The sequence below is a fragment of the Bombus pascuorum genome, chromosome 14 (assembly GCF_905332965.1).
Source record: "Bombus pascuorum chromosome 14, iyBomPasc1.1, whole genome shotgun sequence".
NCBI classification, from domain to species: domain Eukaryota; kingdom Metazoa; phylum Arthropoda; class Insecta; order Hymenoptera; family Apidae; genus Bombus; species Bombus pascuorum.
Genome location: NC_083501.1, coordinates 1,210,674 through 1,232,336, shown reverse-complemented (window position 1 = coordinate 1,232,336; position 21,663 = coordinate 1,210,674). Strand labels below are relative to the sequence as shown.

At 42.5% G+C, this 21,663-nt stretch overlaps 2 protein-coding genes across 9 annotated transcripts in view; one reads left to right on the top strand and one right to left on the bottom strand.

The window, feature by feature from the left end:
• The first annotated feature begins 1,024 nt into the window (after nt 1-1,024).
• On the top strand, nt 1,025-12,939 carry LOC132914168 (probable sodium/potassium/calcium exchanger CG1090). Of its 3 annotated transcripts, none has more exons than XM_060973029.1 (10): nt 1,025-1,609; nt 1,683-1,975; nt 3,513-3,995; nt 4,128-4,353; nt 4,675-4,787; nt 4,935-5,110; nt 5,401-5,624; nt 6,823-7,137; nt 7,240-7,473; nt 7,650-12,939. In XM_060973029.1, the coding sequence occupies exons 2-10, from the start codon at nt 1,952-1,954 to the stop codon at nt 7,847-7,849; spliced, it is 1,995 nt and encodes a 664-aa protein (XP_060829012.1). In that variant the 5' UTR covers nt 1,025-1,609; nt 1,683-1,951; the 3' UTR covers nt 7,850-12,939. The 3 variants fall into 3 exon arrangements, with proteins under 3 accessions (XP_060829012.1, XP_060829011.1, XP_060829013.1); XM_060973028.1 differs by having other exon boundaries at nt 1,026-1,166; nt 1,235-1,975; XM_060973030.1 differs by lacking the exons at nt 1,025-1,609; nt 1,683-1,975 and having other exon boundaries at nt 3,853-3,995; nt 4,121-4,353.
• A 5,664-nt stretch (nt 12,940-18,603) lies between these two features.
• Nucleotides 18,604-21,663, bottom strand: part of LOC132914162 (protein tincar) — a 34,185-nt gene continuing 31,125 nt past the window's right edge. For all 6 annotated transcript variants that reach the window (XM_060973008.1, XM_060973012.1, XM_060973011.1 and 3 more), the window contains one exon: nt 18,604-21,585. In XM_060973008.1, coding sequence (XP_060828991.1) covers nt 20,422-21,585 — 1,164 coding nt within the window. In that variant the 3' untranslated portion in view covers nt 18,604-20,421. The remainder of the gene's footprint in view (nt 21,586-21,663) is intronic.

Below are 21,663 nucleotides of genomic sequence, written 5' to 3'. Positions count from 1 at the left end.
ATGTTTCGATCGATGGTAGAATGGTTTAATAAATATTAATGAGAACTTTTGTTTGCAAGAGAATAAAAAAAGTTTATGAAAAATTGAAAGACCAGCAGACAGATTGCGAGGCAGATCCTATTGGTATCTTTAGCATTTATTGCTAACGACGTCGTACGATTTAGATCATATGTAATCTAACGATCCTATTACATACAAGTTCAACAAGCTACTATAGGCAAGAAACTATTTTTATCTTTCACAATCGAAAGCGAACGAATGAACGACCTTAAAGCGTTGCAGGTGCAACGAACGACCGCGAATAGAAAGGAAGTTACGGATGGACTGTTCACGTTGCCACTCCTATCGCTTCTCACCCTTTCATTTCGATATTTTTATCTTCGTATATACCCCTTTTTCTATTCTATTTTTGATACTCGTGTACTATCCTCATATTTCCTAGACTTTATCGTTGCATTACGGATGATCTATTCCTGCATTTATGGAAAATTAAAGTTAACATACAACAATATATAAATAGCTAAAGTAAAGCGCTCGTTATAATATTTATTAGATAGAAAAATGTCTATTTAGGTTTCACTTTTCCAATTGCCATTACTAAAATATAACATTACATATCTTTATCTTTCCCTTTTTATCTCTGACTATGGGCATTTATTCAAATTCATGTTATTAACAACTAAAAAAGTAGAACTCAATACCGAGTGCTCTACTTTGGACTTATTTTATATCTATATATAATTATCTATATGTCCAATTCCAAGGATGCGCAGGTTTTAAAAATCCGTAATTCACCGATCAATTGCCATTGCTTCATTCAGTTTTCATTCTTACGGTTCACGATAAGCCGAATTGTGACATTGTGATTGCGCGTGCGTAGCTTGATATCAGAGGATTGGGAATAACAGAAAAAGAGATACTACGGATGTGTGTGCGCTTTAGTAGGATAGGTAGGAGGGTGGTTCTCGCGTACTCGTTAGCGCGTGCGCGCATGCAGGTGGAACACATAGATATAGGGAGGAAAAGGGGAAGAGGATAGAAGCAGTTGCAAAGGGGGGATGGTAGTGGCGGCGTTGATGGTGATATGCGAGGAGAAGAAATGCGAAAGGAGGCTTCATTGGCGAGCAGCGCATAAACGCAGCGAAACAGGCGACCAGAATCGACCGGTAAACGATAAACGTTGCATGGGTATGTGCTAGCAGAGATCGTTAAAAGCTGGTATCTGCGTTTAAAGGTGACCTGTTACACGCATACAGACATACGTGCACGTTGAAAGTGTGCGGTCAAACCGCAAGACTCGGAAGAAATAAAAACAAGCGTAGAATAAACGAGAAAACTGGCGAAAAAATAAAAATCGGGTATAAGAGGCGAATAGAAAAGACAGAAAGAGAGAGGGAGGGGAGAGAGAGAGAGAGGGATAACAAGGGATGTGAAAGTACCGTGAAAGGGATCTTGCGAAGTTGCTGCGATACTTTTTTCACGGCACGAGGATGGCCGTGACGTCGATGAAAGGAGATCGTATTAACTGGAGGGTGGTTCAGTAAGCACGACACCTACGTAGCCAAGAAGACGACGCCTACGTACAGCGCAAACACGCCGAGAACGCATCGTAACCGAGAGTTTTTATGCAAATCAATAATTCGAGTACGACGCAGCAATAAAGCTTTGCCTTTATTTCCTAGAAATATCGAACGTTGTTGTTGCCGAATAACAGTGACGACAAGGGCGACGTCGCGTCGCGTCGACGGCAGCGAGCGCCCGACACTCGATAACGAGTTTCTATCGTGGTAGAAGCGTTCGGCAGACGTCGGCCGAGTGTGGAGGAAAGCGTAAGAGTGCCTTTGGTCGCTTGCACCGTTTATTCGCCTTTCGCGTGCCAATAATCGGTGCTACGTACGTGTTTCGTGAGGCACGTAAAAGAAGTTGGCCACGTCGAATTCGCTGCTGCATAATGTGCAACGTTTCTGCGAAAGGGGTAAGCCGAACTACCTACCAGCTACTATACATACGTCGATTCGTAAACCCACCGTTTAACGATCGTTGGAAACCCCGAATTGGGTCACTTTCACTCACAGCTCGGTTTTCCTCGTGCTTTTATATTTGTACGTGTTAATTGCGGTAAATAAAGTCACTCGTGTCGGACCTTTCGCCACCGGAAATAGTTTTACCGAATAGAAAACCACTGTATCGTTGCATCGTTCCGATTACGAAATATGTATGCGCGTTTGCTTGGAATTATTTTTTTCAGAAATCTTATCGTTTCGTTCGTTCGTTAACAAGACACACATATTTGAACTTTGCCTTAAATCGAGCCGCCGGTGCATCTTCATAACTTAACGCGTAATTTTACGGTTTATCTAATCGTATTTCCTTTGCAACACACATACTACACACATATGTAGGTATTCATATGAAATTATGAGTATCGTTTAAGTATTTATTTCCTCAATGGGTTGATAAATTATTAACGTAAATCCTTTTGTACGCGTTCGTCGCCTGGCTCTTCGAAATGAAACAAAGAAAGAGTGGATGTAGCTGGCTAATTCGCAAATTGTATTCGTCGTTCGTTGGTATTGATTTTCGATCGTTAGCTGTAAAAATAGATATCATGTAGAACGACGAAAGAAGAAGTCGAAACACCTTGAGAAGGAAAAAACGTTCCGAAGCAAAAGTTTAGATCCTCGAGTTTTTGTTTGACTACGACTTTCCACATTTGCGTATAATGACAATACACGTGGCTATAAATGACTCAGTCGCAATATACAAAGAACGAAGAACTTTTTGCGATAATAACAAGGTAAAACAAGAATAGAAAAATACGAAGAGAACAATACGATAAATTTTAATCGTTACAGTTATAGTTCCTTGTCGAGTTGTGAACAGAACTTTTAATTAATTTCTCTATTCTATCGTATCGCTGCTTTCTCACTTCCAGCAAAGAATTATAGTATAACTGTGGGCGATCGCTTTCTCTTGGTTTAATTTTCATTTCGTAACGAGCATAAATATTTGAACGAAAACCGGGATTATCCTCGTACGATATTAAAAGTTATTCTAGTTACCTTGTTTATTCGTAAGGTCGTTACTGACACATCTGGCAACATGTATTACATGCGTATACGCGTTGCGAATCAATATAATTCGCACGATCGATACGACTATATCGAGATAAAAAGAATCTAATCCTTGCCATGTTTCATTTGATACGGGTCATTCGACGTTAAGGGACGAGACGTTTGTAAGACGAAGAAAACGCCAACTATTACGTACATTACGTCAAAGTTGAACACCATGATTCATATAGCGGTAAAAGACAAAATTGATCGCGTATTTCGCACAGGATCCGTTGTATTACCCGATCAAACAAATGTCTGCTGACGTTCCATTTTTCCAATTGCGTTACGTAAAAACGAGAGTTTGCAGAAACATTTGCGGTCTATTCATCGCGCGTTTAAATATAAAAGAAGCTGTATGTATGTACCAATTATAATAGTACGTCCAATATGTTTCAGTCGAGGACAATGAGGCGAATTCGCTTGGAAAGTACTTCGCGACGCAGAAGGTGGTCTCTGCGATTCGGCTTTCTCCTCGCGTACATATTAATCCAGTATGTCACTTGTGCAAAAATACCTGAGATAACGTCTCCTTATCCCAGTTCCACGGACCGCGAAGAAAACTGGACGTTGGATTCTACCTTGGAATCGTTTACGCCCGAGACGGAGGCCGGTGTCGAACTAAAAGCAAAAGCGAAGGAAGAAGCTGTCTCGGAGAAAGAAAAGAACGAAAAGACCGAACTAAAAAACGAAAAGAACAAAACGGAAGAAAAGAACGAGGGCCAGCAGAAGCATGGAAAGAAGACGCCCGAAGAAGAAAAATCGAAGCTCGATGAACGTTCGAAGGAACGGAACGCTACTTCGACAGAGAGAGCTTCTCCAGCGGAGAAAGCTGCTCCGAAAAAGGAAATTGCGACAGCGAATGTTCCTACAACCACAACGGTGAGACACGATTTTTTATTATCGAATTTTCTTTTCTATCGCGGTGTTCCTTTGAACGCGAGGAACGCGACTATAAATCGTTGGAATTCCACTATAACGCATATAAGAGATATTGGTTATTCGAGACTCTAGGTTTCAACAACGACCACTATGAAGTACGAACATGCAACGTGGAGACCGCGAAGGAAAGATTGCTCGCCGCCTGCGATCGAACAATTTCCACGACCACTAATGGGTCCCTCGGCTAGGAAACACGGTGGATTGATCATTCATATTTTAGTTGCAATTTACACCTTCCTGGGACTTGCCATTGTTTGCGACGATTACTTCGTCTCCAGTTTGGATCGAATTTGCGAAGGTAACGAAAGTTTTAAAGTAGAATTTCCTTCGGGTGTCAGACCTGTGCGTTTGGACGTTTTCAGCAGGATTCTGCTCGTATAGAAAGATTTCTCACGTATATTTTCATCTATGTTTAATACAACGGAATCTATAACGAACTTTACGATATCGTGTACCATGAAATTCTGTTTTTATGGAAGATTAAAATTGTATTATAAATAGTAATAGAACTGTGAAACTTACGATGCATCGAAGAAGCGTAATTCTGATAAAAGTTATACAAATTATTACGGCTAAATTTGCGAGAATATCGACGAAAGTCTTGGTTTTCTTTGCGTAGAACTGCGATTGTCTCCTGACGTTGCTGGAGCGACTTTCATGGCTGCCGGTTCTTCAGCTCCGGAATTGGCGACCGTGGTGATCGGTGTGTTCTTTGCCAAGGATGATATCGGAGTAAGTATACGAGAACTTTGCGTTTTGGCCAAAAATCCACATGGAGCAAATACGTGCGCGTGTAATTAAGTTTGGTTAGAGGGGACTTGAAAGGAATTTAGTAGGGAATATTATGCAGATTACAGAGAGTTGCTGTTGGGATTGCAGGTAAGCGGTGTAATCGGAAGTGCGGTGTTCAATATAATGTTCGTGATATCGGTGTGTGGACTGTGTACGTCGACAGTGTCAAAGTTGAATTGGTGGCCTCTCTGCCGAGATTGTTTTTTCTACGCTGTATCGATCCTGGTGATGCTGGGTACAATTTACAACGAATCGATATCTTGGTAAGAGACAGCTTGTTATCGAGATTCTTGTTATGACACAGTCATCCCTAAAAGTCTTTGTATATCTTACGAAGAGGCCATTTCATTTACATAAAGCGTATACGTTTAACGAAAGAATCGCGTTCGTATAAAATACGCTATCTTTGTACAGAACTTTTGCGTGGCACTTTGTTTTAATAAAAATTACCTTCTTCTATGGTGAACGAAGACTTTCGCGACTGTACCATAGTCGTATGAACGTCGTATCGTCGATTTTTATCATGTACAAAAAAGAAACGTGTCTTTTTCAGGATGGAATCTCTATTCATGTTGTTCATGTACGGCGTGTACTGCGTCGCTTTATCTTACAACGCTAGACTGGAACGTTGGGCGAAATCTTACAATATACCTTTTCTACCAAAAGACGACGAACCCGCGGAGGAGAGCGCTCTTGTTAGTTATAGATCGTTACAAGAGGACCGCTTGTCTTACACGGGGCCGAGTTCGCCTACGGATCAATATAAAGAGCAGGAAGGTAAACGCCGATTATCAAGCACGTACGAAATACCAATTTCTAATCTATTCTAGTGTTTATAAAAAGAATAGATCGTGTGCACATTCGGTACACATCCGGGGACTTTTACAAATTCATTATGTTGACCTACGATCTTGATGTTGCAACGTTTATCGATCTTCGGTGATAGATATTTATCCAAAGACGGAAGACAAAATCATCTGAAATCTTTTTTTTGTCATCTCGATACCACCATATCGCTACTGTATAAGTTGTTCCAACCGAAGGAGGTCACCTAAACGTCTGCTTCGCTTTTAATGTCGCAAAAGATGCTTGTAACGCGACTTGAACGATTTCCAAAAATGGAATATCATGGGAAAGGAAGCTTTTTCTTTGCTCGTTCCTCCTTTAATTTTGTCAATGTCATCTTCATCTTCTATGTACGAAACGTGTATCTTTCCTATCGCGTCTTGTGGCGTGTACGTTGTCACGGATCGAATTTTTGTCTGGCATGTGTTACGCCAGATGCGATGGTCCTTGCGAGGTTCCCCATGGTCATGGCGTCAAGACCTAAACATCGTCACACTGACCCGCCACAAGGCTAAGGAGATACCCTAAGCCGAATCTGTTTAGTTTCATTTCCCTTCACATAAACATTTTCGGTTTACGGAGAAAGCGGGTGTCTGGTGAGATAATAGGCTTTTCTCATGAACAAGGATGCCCACGAGCCGCATCGGCTCCTCTTTGTCTTTACAGTTTCATTTATTAACCAATGGGCATCGCGGATCATTACCCTCATTTTTCTACCGAAAAGTGTGGACGACGAATCCGCGTTTTAAGTTCAAAAGGGCACACCCACACCGAGCTTTCCTCCTTGATGGTACGAGACGGGTTCACACAGTTCTTCTTGTGATTTCTTGTAATAAAAAATAGAACTGTTATCAATAAACCCAATTTTTTATTAAATATTTGATTATCGTTTGAAATTACGTGACAACGTCTTCGCCAACTTATCTCTGTATAAAATATTGTCCAAAAATAACATCAAGATTGTAGGACAATGCGATAAATCCATAAAAGAAACTCAAGATACTTATGGGAAGTACCTAACTACGTAAGTGTCTGAATACTCATAGACGGGAGTGTATAGAAATTATTGCAGAAAAATGAGATTCCATAAAGTAGAAAATATTACACGGAAGATCGCTTGGCTACGCAGGTGTAACTGCAGGAGCAACGACAGGAGGAAACGTTCCTGAAACGAACGAATCGGCACCTCCGAAACAACCGAGCTATTACAAAGCGAAAGAACCAGATCCGAACGAAGTATCGCCGCTGGAGAAGCCCACTGACGGTAGCAAATGGTCTCTGTTTACCTGGGGTCTCGTCTATCCGATTCATTTCATGTGCCGCGCCACAATGCCGGATTGCCGACAAGACAAATTTAGGAATTGGTATCCCTTTACCTTCTGCGTGTCGATGGTTTGGATCAGTTTCTACAGTTACTTCATGGTGTGGATGATTACGATTATAGGTAAGAAACAGCAGCGATCACGGTGGTAACGATACGAATATAATTTAAGTAATCTTTCTCTGGCGTCCGTTATTCTTCAACGGCAAATTCAATGTTTCGTAGGTAGCACCCTTGGTATACCAGACACGGTGATGGGTTTGACGTTCGTCGCTGCTGGTGTCAGCGTGCCCGACGCGCTCTCGTCGTTAGCCGTGATAAAAGAAGGCCTCGGTGACATGGCCGTGAGCAACGCTGTCGGCAGTAACGTCTTTGATATACTAGTTTGCCTCGGGCTTCCATGGTTTATACAGACCGCGATGATACAACCCGGCTCGCACGTAAACGTCACTAGTCGAGGTAAAATCATGCGATTTCCCTTATAGGAGTCTTTGTCGCATACGCTCGCTGGACTGCGAATGTGCGTGTCTGGAAACTTTCGTGCATTTCAATTTTCCATAAACGCATAAACGTTCGCAGTCTAGAGATTACCAAACGAAATTTAAATTCCCGTTATTTTATTGTCGCACTGCCAGGCCTGACGTACTCGACGGTGTCTCTGCTGTCAACGGTGGTGTTCTTAGTCCTAGCGACCCATTTGAACGGCTGGAAGCTGGATCGACGGTACGGAGCGATATTGATGGTTTGGTACTTGGTATTCATCACATTTGCCTCGCTCTACGAACTGAACGTCTTTGGTGAAATGAATCCTCCAGTTTGCTTCAGCGCATTTTAAACGAACACCACTTAATCGTATACAGACTGACGAGGAAAATGAAATATAATGGAAAAAGTGGAAAAGGAGGAGCAGTGAAAGAGAGAGAGAGAGAGAGTGTGCGTGTGTAAGCAACCGACTGAATGCTCGATGAAAATGTTCTCGTCGAACTCGATCTCATTGCATCGTGTAAGTATCAGGCTGCTAAAGCACGATGGAAGATAGTTCGAAAACTCTTTTATAATATTTTCGTTTCCTTCTTCCATCTCCCGTCTCGTTTCTTCTCGTTCCTTTTCGTTCTTCTTCTTCTTCTTCTTCTTCTTTCTTTTCTGTTCCCCCTTCTTCTTTCTTCTTCTTCTCTTACCTTAGCTTCTAGCCCTATTCTAATTTCTACGTGAATCGAAACTTCAAGCAAAAGTGAGGAAGAATGGCAGAGGAATGAGAAAAAAGGTGACAATTAAGGAATATATTTCAAATGCGCTCGTCTTAAGATCTATTTGTACAATAACACGTTAGATGATTCGTAGCGTCACCTCTCGAGCACAAATTCGAGTTCTATTCTCACGTCGCGTGAATTTTCCTTCCAACGAGACATCGACGATTCTCGATGTTTCGCTTTGCTTCCACTTGTTATTCGTACGATATCGATCGAGCTTTCTTTCGAAAGCAAATGGAGAACGCAACGAAAACAAGCTCTATCGTTGTTCGTAAGTTTGGAGTCGGTTAAACGGACAATACACTCATCAGTATTAAAACGCAAACGACGACGTTGTTAAGTATCATGCAATCTAGAATCGGTAGCGGAATAGAACCGGTCGATCGATCGTATCAACTCGTCGCGCTTTCTTTCGAATCGTAGACGCGCGAGACGCCACAGTTCGAAGACTCGAGACAGTCGTTTTCGTTCATCGAAAATCGTTTCTATCTTTCGTGCCTCTTTGCTCTTTCCAACTTACTCTGTTTCCTCGTTCGACTCTTCCTGCTCTACTTGTCGTACTTACATCGAAATTTCTAATCGAAAGGTGCCGCACTTTCGCTTCTTTCTTACGCTTTTAAACGTTTCTCGCGATCGGTATCCAGTCAATTTCTTCTCGTACGATGATTCGTCCGTCCGTGCGTTCGTTGGTTCGTTAATTCGTTGATTCATATTGCCGTTTTTCTTCCTCGACAAGTGATATAGTGCATACGCGAGAATAATTATTTTGCTATCGAGATAATCGTTCCCTTGTTCTTATCGCGCACATATACGTTTTCTATGCAAGTATACGCGTGTATTCGTGTGTGTACGTCAGTGTTTTCAAACGGTTCTATTCGCGGAAAAGTTAATTTTCCAACAAGGTAACGTTTTTTGATAGATTTTTCTAATCAGTGCGTCGATGACAGCGAATTTAGCGTATCGATAGATGAAAAACGGTGCGAAAGAATTTACTTCGATATTTCTTTCCCTTTCTTGGACGATCGTTTGCCTGTGGCCTAACGCGTTTTTCGAAATCACGAAAGTACCTTTTAATCCGTCTTTTACGAAATATTTCTCCGTTCGCGCGTAACCGCGGGAGCAACACCGCTACTACGAAGCGCTTCGTCGATCAGAGAAGTAGAATTAACGTTTAATAGTCAGACGCGACGCAGCGGGACCCGAAAAGTTTGCTTTCTTCCAGAGGAGATCGATAAACGTCGGCCAAACGTCCGAATCGAAATTTACGACGCACCGTTGTTTTCCTCGCTGACTATCAACACCATTCGTCCTCACTATCTACCGGTCTTTTTATCGGCCTTCTTACCGACAGGCTTGTTACGTGCACTTAAATACGTTGTTTCTGGCGCGTTCCTTTCCGCACTATTATCTCTGTTTTTCTTTCACTTTCTAACGTCCTGAACAAATATGAAACGACGAAAGACGATGCAACCAGTTGCGAAGTTAAAGTTTATCGGACGAATTAGACCGTGGGTGAGGGAGAGGCGAGCGCTTTCAACGAGTCGAGCGAATGATCGAACGCCGTTCGCGTACTCGCGTAAAAGTACGATTGCTTGCAAACGAGAAGAAAAAAAAGCTTCGTTTCGGACAAATCGTATGCATCGATCAAAGGGATTGCGTAGGACCCAGGTGGATCGGTCGAGACGAGTCAAAAGGTAGAAACGAAGTCGACGGAAGAAGGTGAAAGAGATAGAAGGGTACACTTTCGACGAGTACGAGACGAGATAACAAAAGAGACAATAATTAATGCAGCCTTATCCGATGAAAGTATCTACAACGTTACTCTGCGCGATCGTTGAGATCAGCGTGTAAAAGGATAGCGTTCGGTATTCTTCCGTTTTCCGAAACCTTTCGATCTGTCTGTTGCCTGGCCATTTTGCAAAGACGATCGATCAACGTTTCTAGACCATTATACGTATAATATTCGATGTAGTCGCTAAGCGGAAAGCGGGCCGGCGGTGAATTCCAAAGAAAGAGCGAACCGTGATCCGCGAACAGCCTAAGTATCTATCGTATTTGTCTGTCTACGTTGATCAACGTTCCTTCGTACGTCGTGCATCGTACATCGTACCGTATGCGTGCATTCGCCTGTTCCAAAAGCAAATACAATACAAACGTGATTCGCTGTTACAAGCGGAGTTGCGTTTGAGACGGTACGCGGTCCGATGACAGATCGCAAAGATCGCGCAGGCGTTTTAACGTGAACTGAACGCGTGCGTTATATGCATGCGTGCTCCATTACGTAAGTACATGTACGTATACACACGCACATACATCGTACGCGTGTGTATATAGATATGTACGATTACGCATTATACATATATAGCTGTAGCAATACATACGTCTACAAACTGTATACTACGCACTGTATATGTATATACACAGTACGTAGTGTACATAAAGAAAAGTATATACGATACGTACGAAAGCTTAGATTTATATGATTATCGAACGTTCTACGTGTTTGTTCACTACGATTATTTGTTATATTGTTAGCGCTTCAGGCGGATACACGTTGATATTAACTATTAGCGATATCGTGAGATATATAGTATGCTCGCTCGATCGATCGATCGAATTGAACTCAAATTACACCTGCATATAGGTGCGTGTAATTGAACTCGAAGGAAGCGAATCGCAGCGTGAACGAGCGTTCGATCGGTCGATGCGAAGCGAGAATCGGTGCGTTCTGACGCATACGAATACGCGTTGGAAACGCGTTCAATTGGTCGAAGCGTAATTATCGGATGCGAAAAAGTAGAAAACGACGTTCGCGTCGTTTCGACGAAGCGGGATTAAGTTGGATCGGCGACTCGCGTGACGCGCACCGAGAAACGAAAAGAGAAGGACTCGCCGGGTAGACGACCAAGATGGGAAGCGTGAAAAATGTCGTTCGGCCTTCTCTCGTTGACGAAGGTTTGGCTTAGTTTCTCGAGAAACGAACCTTCGCTCTGTAGAATTTTATTTTTCTCCCGATCGTCCACTCTATGGATTCGCCTACGTGTTTCGTAGCCGAGTAACGTACTCGTCATTCGTGCAACAGCGTTCGAAAATTGGTGTGGTTCTAGTCAATAAAGATCAATTAGTAGCGTTATCGTAGGTGTATATCGTTAGATACTTTAGCGTAACTTGGATCAATTCTCCGGTGCCCTTAAAATAGGCGTAGTTCATACGTTCAAGTCAATATATTCGATACGGCTTAAAATTAGACGTTTTACGTACGTTTTAATCGGACCTATTTACCCGTCCTTCGTCCCTCTCTGTCTCGTTCACCAATTTTCGAACAACGGACCAACGAAAAATCTGTTTCGAAGGTATCTATCCGATTCAAAAGTTTAAGTAACACGAACAAGGAGATTCGTTGTTTATCGATATCGATATCGACCCGTCGATGATTCATTGTTAACTGTTGTGAATGTAGATTTTATATTGTCGAGTAATATGCATACGCGTACATACATATACGCATACCTATAGATATACGTATATAAGAATATACATATACAGATAATATATATACAATATATATATATATATATATACATATAAATATATGTATACAAACTCTCTATATTTGGCACATACTATATGCAAGTATACGTATATTATGCGCCTAGCTTAATCAACAGGATTAGTTGATTTCAAATATATATATATAGTTTCTTCTTCTTCTTCTACTTCTCCTCCTCCTTCTTCTTCTTCTTCTTCTTCTTCATCTTCTTCTTCTTCTTCTTCTTCCTGTGCGCGTGATATTTCTGGTCTTCGTCGAGTCAATACGTCCGTGTACCTGCCATTGACAAGAGGGAACATCCGAAAAATGTTCAGTTTGCGATAAGGTTGCGACACGACAAACGTTCGTTCGATTTAACGGCGATACAGCGCACCGTGCGAGTTTGACGCGTTTCCAGTCGCGTTTCCCTCGCTCTCCAACGATTTCGTATGTATGCGTAGTAGGTATACGTTAAAAATGGGAAACACAGAGCGAGAAAGGCGAACGAGAGCGCGGGTCGTTTGATCGTGACATCGAGCGACGATTCGCAATAAATTACTTACGTAAACGAGTAGCGATCCTAACAAGACTCGTAGAAACCGCCTAGCATTTTATACTGTACGTAACAGAAAAGAACGTGATAAACGCGATAACTTAGCTCGCAAATCGTAATAATTTGTAAGCGTAGATTTAATTTTTTCGAATTAAGCGAACGATCAACGAACGATATACGCGTTATGTAACGTTTGTACACGCGTGGAACGTGTTCTCGACGCGATCGAATCGACAGTTTGAGAAAGTATGATGTTGCGCGCTTCTAAACAACGAACAAAATCGAGAAAAATCGCGCGCGATATGAAACATCGATAAAGCGACACGATGGGACGATGCGATGCGAAACGATCGTGCACCTTCGAAGAGGATTGTTCACGCGCGATCGAAATCGGAAACAGAACCGGATCTCCCTCTGTTATATAACGTTTTTCTCGTGTTGTTAGAATACATTTCCAAGACAGTCCTAAACCGTCGATACATCTAGTTATAGCTTATTACGGCGTTATGTAAGCAAACTGTTTTACCAATGTCGTAAACGAATAAACACAAATACGAAATATAAATGAATAAACGAATAAACTAGTTCACCAACGAATCGATTATTTCACGAACGAACAAATTAACGCGAAAATAAAACAGACGAACGAACCGTCGCTCTACGGACATACGTAAATATTCGATAATTGCACGCTCGTTATCCCCGTTACGGGGGATGGAGGTTCGCCCGACGCAACGCCAAGCTTGATGATTCGATAACGTAACACGATGGAATCGTGGAAAGTGAAACTTTTTTTATTTTTCGAATTTTTAATATCAAGCTCCTACTAACGAGACCAAACGCGATGTAATTTAAATTATATTCAATTATCGGCTGTCAGGCGAATACGCCCCGAATCGTATCGCGTTTAGTTTCGTTTTAATTAGAAAAATGTTTCGTTGATCGCGAGTGAAAGATAGAAAATTTTGAGTTAAAAGTCTCGTCGGTTGGTCGCGAGTCTCTGTCTCTTTCGCGCTTGTAATTTGCAAAAATTGGCTCTCGATTTTTCTGCAATTATCGAACGTTTCCTTGTTCACGCTATTCGTAATAGGTGCAGAAAGGAACGGAGGAAAGGGCAAGACGAAGAATATTTGCCTTATTTATTCGTTTGTAAACTGGCGTGGATAACGAAATGGGGAAATTGACAAAAATTTTCGGGAATGAAACAGCTGGCTCGTGTATGTACGTCGAATAATTTATCTTTATTCTCTTGGTAAATGAATATACAAAGTTTACATCTAGTTTACTTGTTTATACGATGCATCGGATAATATTGATACGATGTGATGATAGTAGCGTCGCTGTTATAATCGCGCGTACCATTTTTCTTTTTCTCTTTGCTCTGTTCGTACGCGTTTCGTATAATCCGATGGCTCTTCCCTTCAATACCGGATGAAATACGCGTTAACGATACGAAACAAAAATCATCGAAATACCGCGGATCGTGATCGTCGATCGTTGATTTTCGCTTCCCCTTGTTCCTTCTATTCTTTCTCTTCATTTTTCCGTTTCGCTTTTCGCGTTCTCCGGTCTGTACGACGAAAATGTTTCATAGGCCGATACGAGTATATGACCCGTTCTATTTTCAAACAGAGCATCAAATCATCGATCGATAAAAGACACGAAAACCAAGAATCGTTCGATCGATTCGTCGAACGATCGATTGGCGTTTCGTGGTTGCTGCTAGTCCAGTAATGCTCGCTTAACTCTGCCGCAGTTCTGGAGTATCATCGTGCAAATCTCGCTCTTGTCTCGGTATAAGCGATAAAACGTCGAACGTTTCGAGGAAAGCTTCGATATGCAACTAAAATGGAAATCGCGCGTATCAACGACAACGGCGAAATTCTATTCGCTCGTGGGTCTCGACGGTATTCGTAAAATAAAGTTGCTACTGCTTGCGCGAGAATCGCAATAGAAGATCCTAGTTTATTGAAATTTAAGCGAGCACCGCTGTGATTGTTTCGCGATTGATACGACTCGACGTTTCGTGGCAATTGGCGCGCGAAATGCCAAATGGAAGAACGAATGGAAACGGGAAACGCGACCGAGTAATCGCAGACAGATGTCAAAGAACAAGAGAAAAATGGAATCTGAGCCAGGGAATACTTTTGGTGTCGTGCTCCGTGAGTATTCGAGAGCGCGCAAAGCGATAGCGTTTAACTGTGAATTAGAATAAATACCAAGATAACTCTAATCAGTCTTTATACAATTATTCGTACATATCTGTTAAATCTTTTTTTTCCCTTTCCTTCTTTTTTTTTCTTTTTTCTTTTTTTTTTTTTGTTGCATTAATTCTTCCCCTTCGTCGTTCATTCTCGCTCCTTTCTCTCGTTTCACCCGCAAGTTTGATTCGATCCTTAATTATTTACAGCTTCGAAAGGAATTAGTTCGAGGGCGAACGAATTGAACGTGCGCGCACAGACATAGGCACGGAAATTCGTACGCGCAACAAATACGCAACCTTTTTCTTCCCCTGTCTCTAGTTCTCTCTTTTCTTTTTTCCTCTTCTTCCTTTTTCCTTCTCCTTTACTCTCTATGCGTTGTGCTTTTATACGCGCGCTTCGGATACAATTCTCGCGGGAAAGCTCGGAAATTGCCCCGAAACTACGTTTCTTTCTTTTCCTTTTCCTCTTTAACGTTCTTTTGGGGTGTAGGTAGCACGTGGAACGCGGAATCGATCCGTTTCCTGTAGGTATCCGCGTTCGAGAGGTCTAGCCGGATCTAAAACGAACAGATGAGGTCGCTGACTGACGCTAAACGGTAAAAAAATATTTCTGCAAACAGCAGCGTCCGTATCAGATCGGAGCTTTTCCACGATTCTCCGAGGTACGTTCGGCTGCTCTTTGCTCTCGATATTCTTGCTGTTGCTGATAACAACGATGGAAACGATAATGACGACAACGATGACAATGACAACGGTAATTCTCGATCGTGACAACGCGAGTTGTCGTCCTTGTTAGCTTGATGTATTTTTATTTCCATTGATACGATGCAAACACGAACTCGATCGTTTTTCGAAGAACGGATCGGCCTGATACTAAAAAGACGAGAAGAAAAGACGTTACAGAAATTGAAATTTCCTTCTTCTGATCGTTGATCGACGGTGATCCAGAAACGTGTAGCGAATCGAATGATTTTGCACGTCTCGTCGTTACCAACGCGTGGTCCTTTCACTGTGATATGTACGATCGGTGTAAACAAAGCGTTTATTTCTTTTTTCTCTTTTTTTTTTTTTTTTGTATTTTTCCTTCTTTTTACGAAAAGATTTCAGGGATTTACCTCCGTGATCGATCGATTACCCGTATCTAGATGATTAAAAAGACGCTGATTCGCTTCAACCTCGATTCTCTGTCGTCGTGTTCTCTTCTTCTTTTATCTCTAAATCGCGTTGTTGACGATCTTTAGCTTCGAATAAAGACGAAAGCAAGTCTCGTATAAAAGTCGATACCGTAATTGGCGTTCAAGAGAATGCGTGTAACCTATGCGCATTGAAAGTCGTTTGAAAAAATATACAAGTACAGTGAAAGCTTTATCGTTTTACGAATCGATCGTCATGTCGAAGAATCGTGCTGCTCTTTAGCTGTCGTTTGCATTCCGATCGATCGTATGCTTTAGAAAAAGAAGATTTATCGCGTAGAAACCAACCATCCGCGGATTGTTTAAGATTGCTTTTTCAAGAGTCTGCGTTTCCGTCGGTACCATAAAGCTTTGACTGCAACCATTTCGTTGATCCTAGAAGAATAGACTGATATCTTTTAATTTACTCTCAAAAACGGTTCATCTATTCGATCCTATCGAGGTATAAAAATTAGAGGAATTTTCTGTCTAACGTCCGTCCAGATAACCAAGGATTTCGAGGCTCGAATAGATACGTGCCACGTATTTGCAAAGTAACGATTGACCAAAAAAGATACGACGAAGCCGTGGCATAGAATCAACCAAAAGTTTGCGACTCAAATAAACGTGAAATTCTACAAGCGAATTTTACAAATCGCAAATCCTGTTATAAAATTTATATGAAAGGGATGTTATCTACGTATAATTTACGACTTGCAGCTTGCGAGATCGCTAATAGCGGATAAATTATGGCGAACGAAGGCTGTGAAATTCAAGAGGTTCTCGCGTAATATAATCGAGTGTATTTAATTTACGACTTCGCTGTATCCCTTCTGGCCAGACGTACGTCGAACATCGCAAAAAACTCGTACGCAGGCGTAATTAATTCGAGTAACCTCATCGACGGTGATCTGGCTGACTACTACTGGCTTTTTCTACTCGGCTATACGTTAGATTCCCGTTTCTACTCTCTACGTACGGAAGTCGTAACTCGTTCGTGGAAAGAGTAAGAAAATATCTATTAGATGGTATTCCCTTCCGTTGATTTTGCTCCGTAATAGAAAAATTATTCGAGTACGTTCGTACGCTCCGTGATTCGTTAACGTCCGTGATATGATAAAAAAGTAGTTCACGCGTCGCTCATTAGAGCCGTCTTTCGTAACTTCGTTCCCTCGTTTCGATCCACGAAAGTGAAAGCTCGACGAAAGCGACCGGCTCTGTTCGCATGTCAGAATGTAAACCAAATAACACTGTCATTTGCGAATAACGAGTCGAGAAAGGTGTGAGTACGCAACGGTATATACGAGGTTTAAAGAAAGCTTAATGTCGATACGACACGCGATACCAGGCGAAATCGGTGTTTGTAATCCTCTCGTGAATATTCGAGCCCTTCGAAAGCCATATCTGACAAGTCTCGTAAACCGAAAAGTATGTAAACTTTAAACGCAAACTGCCGGTATAAACATTATCCTTTACGGTTTATTATCCTAAAGTTTCTCGTGAAAAATGAAGTTACCAAGGTAGATAATTTGTTCTCTTGAAAGTCGTTGTCGATCGATTCAGCTTCTGAGAGACTTATCCGAAATTCTTAGGAATCAGATTTTACGCTTTCGCGATAAGTGCGTGAAACATACGCAGAACGAACGCGTGTTACAGTTCGGACACGTACGAAAGGTATTCACCATGATTCGGATATTTATCGGCAATACCGTATATACCGGTTCTACGCACTCTTCTGACCTGTTTCCAGTCGATATCGTTGAAAACGATCGGAAGATATTTCAAAATAACAATCTTTCTTCTAGAGCGTATTTACTTGAGAAAGCTAAATTTTATGCAACTCGTCCGACTACGCTCCGCGTTTACGTTAAAGGAAAGCTTCTCCAACGAGTGAGTGGAAAGAAAGAAGAAAGCTCGCGCGTCCTATTATACGTATGCTTCGTCGAACAAGCAAGGCACGCTATCAGTACCACACCTCTCTTTTGCCACTAGTTTATCACTATCCGTGTATTTGATCGGAGATTGCAAAGATCGATCCTAAATCGAAAAATACCGTTCGTTTTGCCGAATTTGCGTCAACAACAATTTCCCAATAGCTTCGCTTAGAACGTATTATCACTTACACGCGTCTGGTATGTAAGTTTCCAGTTGTATCGTAGTATTTGTAGTATCGTAATAGATAAGCACTGATTAATATACGTTACACACATTATTATCTTGATGGTTTTCTATGTCGTTTCGAAAAAGCGTCGTTTCTTTTCTCTTCTTTTTCTTTTTTTTTTTTCATCGAAAGTTAGGAAACCCGTACTTGTAGTTTTGGTTAATCGATATCGTAAGTACTTGGATTAACGATAGATGCTCGAACTCGAATTCGTTCAACTATCTGGATTATATATATATATATATCGTTCACTCGTGCGTCGTGCATCTGGATCCTTAAGTCTTTACTTAATTATGAAATTGGGCGCGTCTCCACGCGAGATCATTTCCTATGGTCTCGCCGCGTTTTTCGCCATTTTAAAGTCGCGGAAATAGAAAAGAATTGCCGTAGCGCAAGCGTTAAACAGGACGAATTAACATGGCAGTTGACGAAATCAATTTATATATTCGATATAACGAAGATCTCAGAAAGTCTTGCGATTATGTTTATTATAATGGCAGTAATCGTACGTTTCTCAACGTCCTCTCCGATGGGCTCGCTCGCTGATCCTATTAGCAAAGATGTAATTACGTTATTACGTCGAAATTGTGCCGTCTCCAATATCACGAGGGTAAACAACTCGTGTGAAGATTTTCCGTTTGAAATGCAAGCTTCGCGTTCAGCTTCCAGGATAATGATAAAAGATCTTTTTTTTTTTAATAATAAGTATATATATATATATATATATATATATATATATATGTCGGGCTCTCATTACGATTAGAGTTAGGGGCGTGTAACCTTCACTGGAATTAGCCATCGTAATGTTGATTAGCACAAGTGTGAATTACCGAATTGACAAGTAGCCGCCGTGATTTGACACTAACGACGGTGGTCTTGGGTTCGATAGCGAATCCGCGGTCAACGGGATAGCATAATGTACTTTTCTGACTCTTTGCTAGAAACGCGAAGTATCCACTGATCGTAAGGACGTTGTTTTACTCGCCGATGAGATCGCACGAGAATGTTCCTCTCCGTCACGGTGATGCTGCAGAGGAAAACTATGATGGGGTGTGTCTCGGGGCACGAGATGGTCGGAATCTTCGAGGACAACCTTCGTTCGGAAAAGCGAGGGAAATGGACGTTGCTGCTAATAGTTAATTTCTATGTGGTGGTTGAAAAAGGATGCTAGCCGCCCTTGAGAGAAAGTTGCCAGCGGGAAGCGTCGTTCGCGAGAAAAGCAGATTTCCCGTACCTTCCCGTAGTAGGTGATACATTTAAGGACTGTTAGGGTAAAAACTGTTTGTCCGTTTGAAGGACCCTAGTTAGCTAAATCCTAAGATTTAAAGCGGGTCCTCAGGCTAGTCGAACATGTACTGTGGAGATGCATCGACATCTGATAATCGTCTTGCCCGAAGAATAGGGTCTGAGTGGCGACCCAGGGGGTAGAAACCGTTGGAATGTTTACCGTCGAGTGCCGCTACAACTATTTCTTTTTAAGGAGAGCCATACAATTATTCTATACCTCTATTAGGTAAAAACGTTCATCCCATGACCGCGGCTACGTTGGGCGACTAGTTGTCGCCTCGAGCCCAAGCTCGCTATCGCAAATCTCGGACAGTTACAATCGGGTTAACTTATAAAGATAAAATTTACTTAAAATTCTGTAGAGAATTGATTGTAAATAATTTACTAAATAAAAAAGAAAAAAAAACAAAGATTAAAGTATTGGAGATTTTAAAAAGAATTCCAAAGGGAAGGGAAGGTGTCCTTTCATCTCCGACATATATATATATAAGTTACTTTAAGCAGTCGTAAATTATTTTCACGAGTGTGTTTGTCAGCTATTTGTTGCGATAAAGCAACGAAATGACTACTGGTGTATGACCACGCCAAGCTATATGGAAAAATAAAAAATGTAAAAAAATTTCACTTCAAGTCTGGCGATCGAAATAGTCTCACGTGCGATTTATATTGGTTCGTGATTCACGAGCGATGATTCGTGAGCAGCTCGCAAGATATGTTCGTATCGCGAGTCGTCCGTTCATATTCGAACGAGTCGTTGTACAGGCTGAAAAAACGGGCAGACCATAAAAGTGTATCTACAAGTGTATGATTTCTTACTGGTACATGCATATGGAGAGATAATTGATATGGAAGAACGGGGCAGAATATTATCTCGACATACGACATCTGTATCGAAAATAACATAATGTAACGGTAAGTGTCGGATGTTGCGAGTAATCGACTGGTATGATATGTAATAACGTTACTTCTGATATCAATGATAGGGTAAAAATCCATGACGGTAATCCTCCGCGAACCTCGATAACAAAACACGTTTGAAAGAAGGTTCCCATCGAAGTACGTTCGCGAAGAACGACTATTCTTTTCTAAGAACCAGATCTCGCAAATGTCTGGATGGGAAACGTTTGGTCGAGGCGATCTAGGAACGTGATCGTCGAGAATGACGACGGGAACGGCATCGTGAGAACGTATCGGGTTTGCTCGGCGCGGAACGAGAGCGAAGAGGCTGGAATCTAGCAGACGCGATCAACGTCTAATGAGGCAAACACGTATCCGAGTCTCCGCTGCTGGCCATCGAGAAATTAGCCGAGTCGCGATCGCTCTGCCTGATCTGCGCGGTAGTGGTCAATTTTCCATTAACCTGCGAAGCTTGGGGGAAAGTGTGGTGGCCTGGCAATGCCCAGGGTTGCGTGTGTAGCTGCACAGGAGGGAACCTCTTGACGAAAGGGTTGTTCGGTGTGGGCGTGATGCCGTGAAGAAGTCTGACGCCGTTGTGATGGGACGGTAGAGTAGTATGGGCCGGTACCGACGAGTGTACTTGCGGTGGGACGAAAGCGTGCCTCGGCACCGATCCGCAGCTTCCGCTAGATCCACCCATATGAGATCCAGCCATACTATGAGAGGCGTGTGGCAGAGGCATGGTGGAGCAATGCGGATAAGTAACCGCCGGCTGAGTTGGATAATGCGGCAGAGTGGCCGACGTTGCGTGCACGCGAATATCGTTGCTCTCCGTGAACGATGTCATCCTCATGTTCGTGGAACGACCGAAAGGTTCCTCGTTGGGATTCAGCGGTTCCGTCAGCTTTGTCCTCGAGAGTTTCCGCCGGATCACCACGGTCGCCTCGTTCGGATTCTCGAGAATCACAGCTGGACATCCTTGTCCAACGACGTTGACATCGTTCACGTTAACGTTCGTGTTGGCTCCAGTGTTCGCACTCGCGTTTAGATTCGCGTTTACGCTTGAATTTGCGTTGATATTCGCGAACAGCGGCACGTGATTCGCGTATTGCGGCGATGAGAAGGATTGACTAGTGCCTGGACGACTGTTCGGCGGTGAGAAGGTGGCCGTTGCGGATGGAGGTTGAATCCCTCGCTGGAGGGAACAGCTGCGCCATTGATCGCGCGATTCTTCGCCGTCTCGTTGATCGCAGTTGCCGCTCACGTCGTCCACGCTCGTTGCTCGTCTTTGACAACTACTGTTACTCGCGTTGCTCGCGTTACTGTGCACGCCACTCGACGACGTTTCGCTGTGGCTGCTCGCGTTGCTGTGACCCGTCACCGAACCGGCTCCGCTGCTACCACCCACCACGGCGTCCAATGGCGGAGAATTTGACGAATCCGAGCGAGGTGTTAATTCTTCGTGCGGCATTCCCGAATCCCCTCGACGCAGACATCGCGGCGTTTGACCACCGTTTGCCTGAAACCAATGCGCGACCACCTACCTTCAATTTAATGGACAGGGTTTCCACGGATTTTTGTTTATTGACGTTTATCT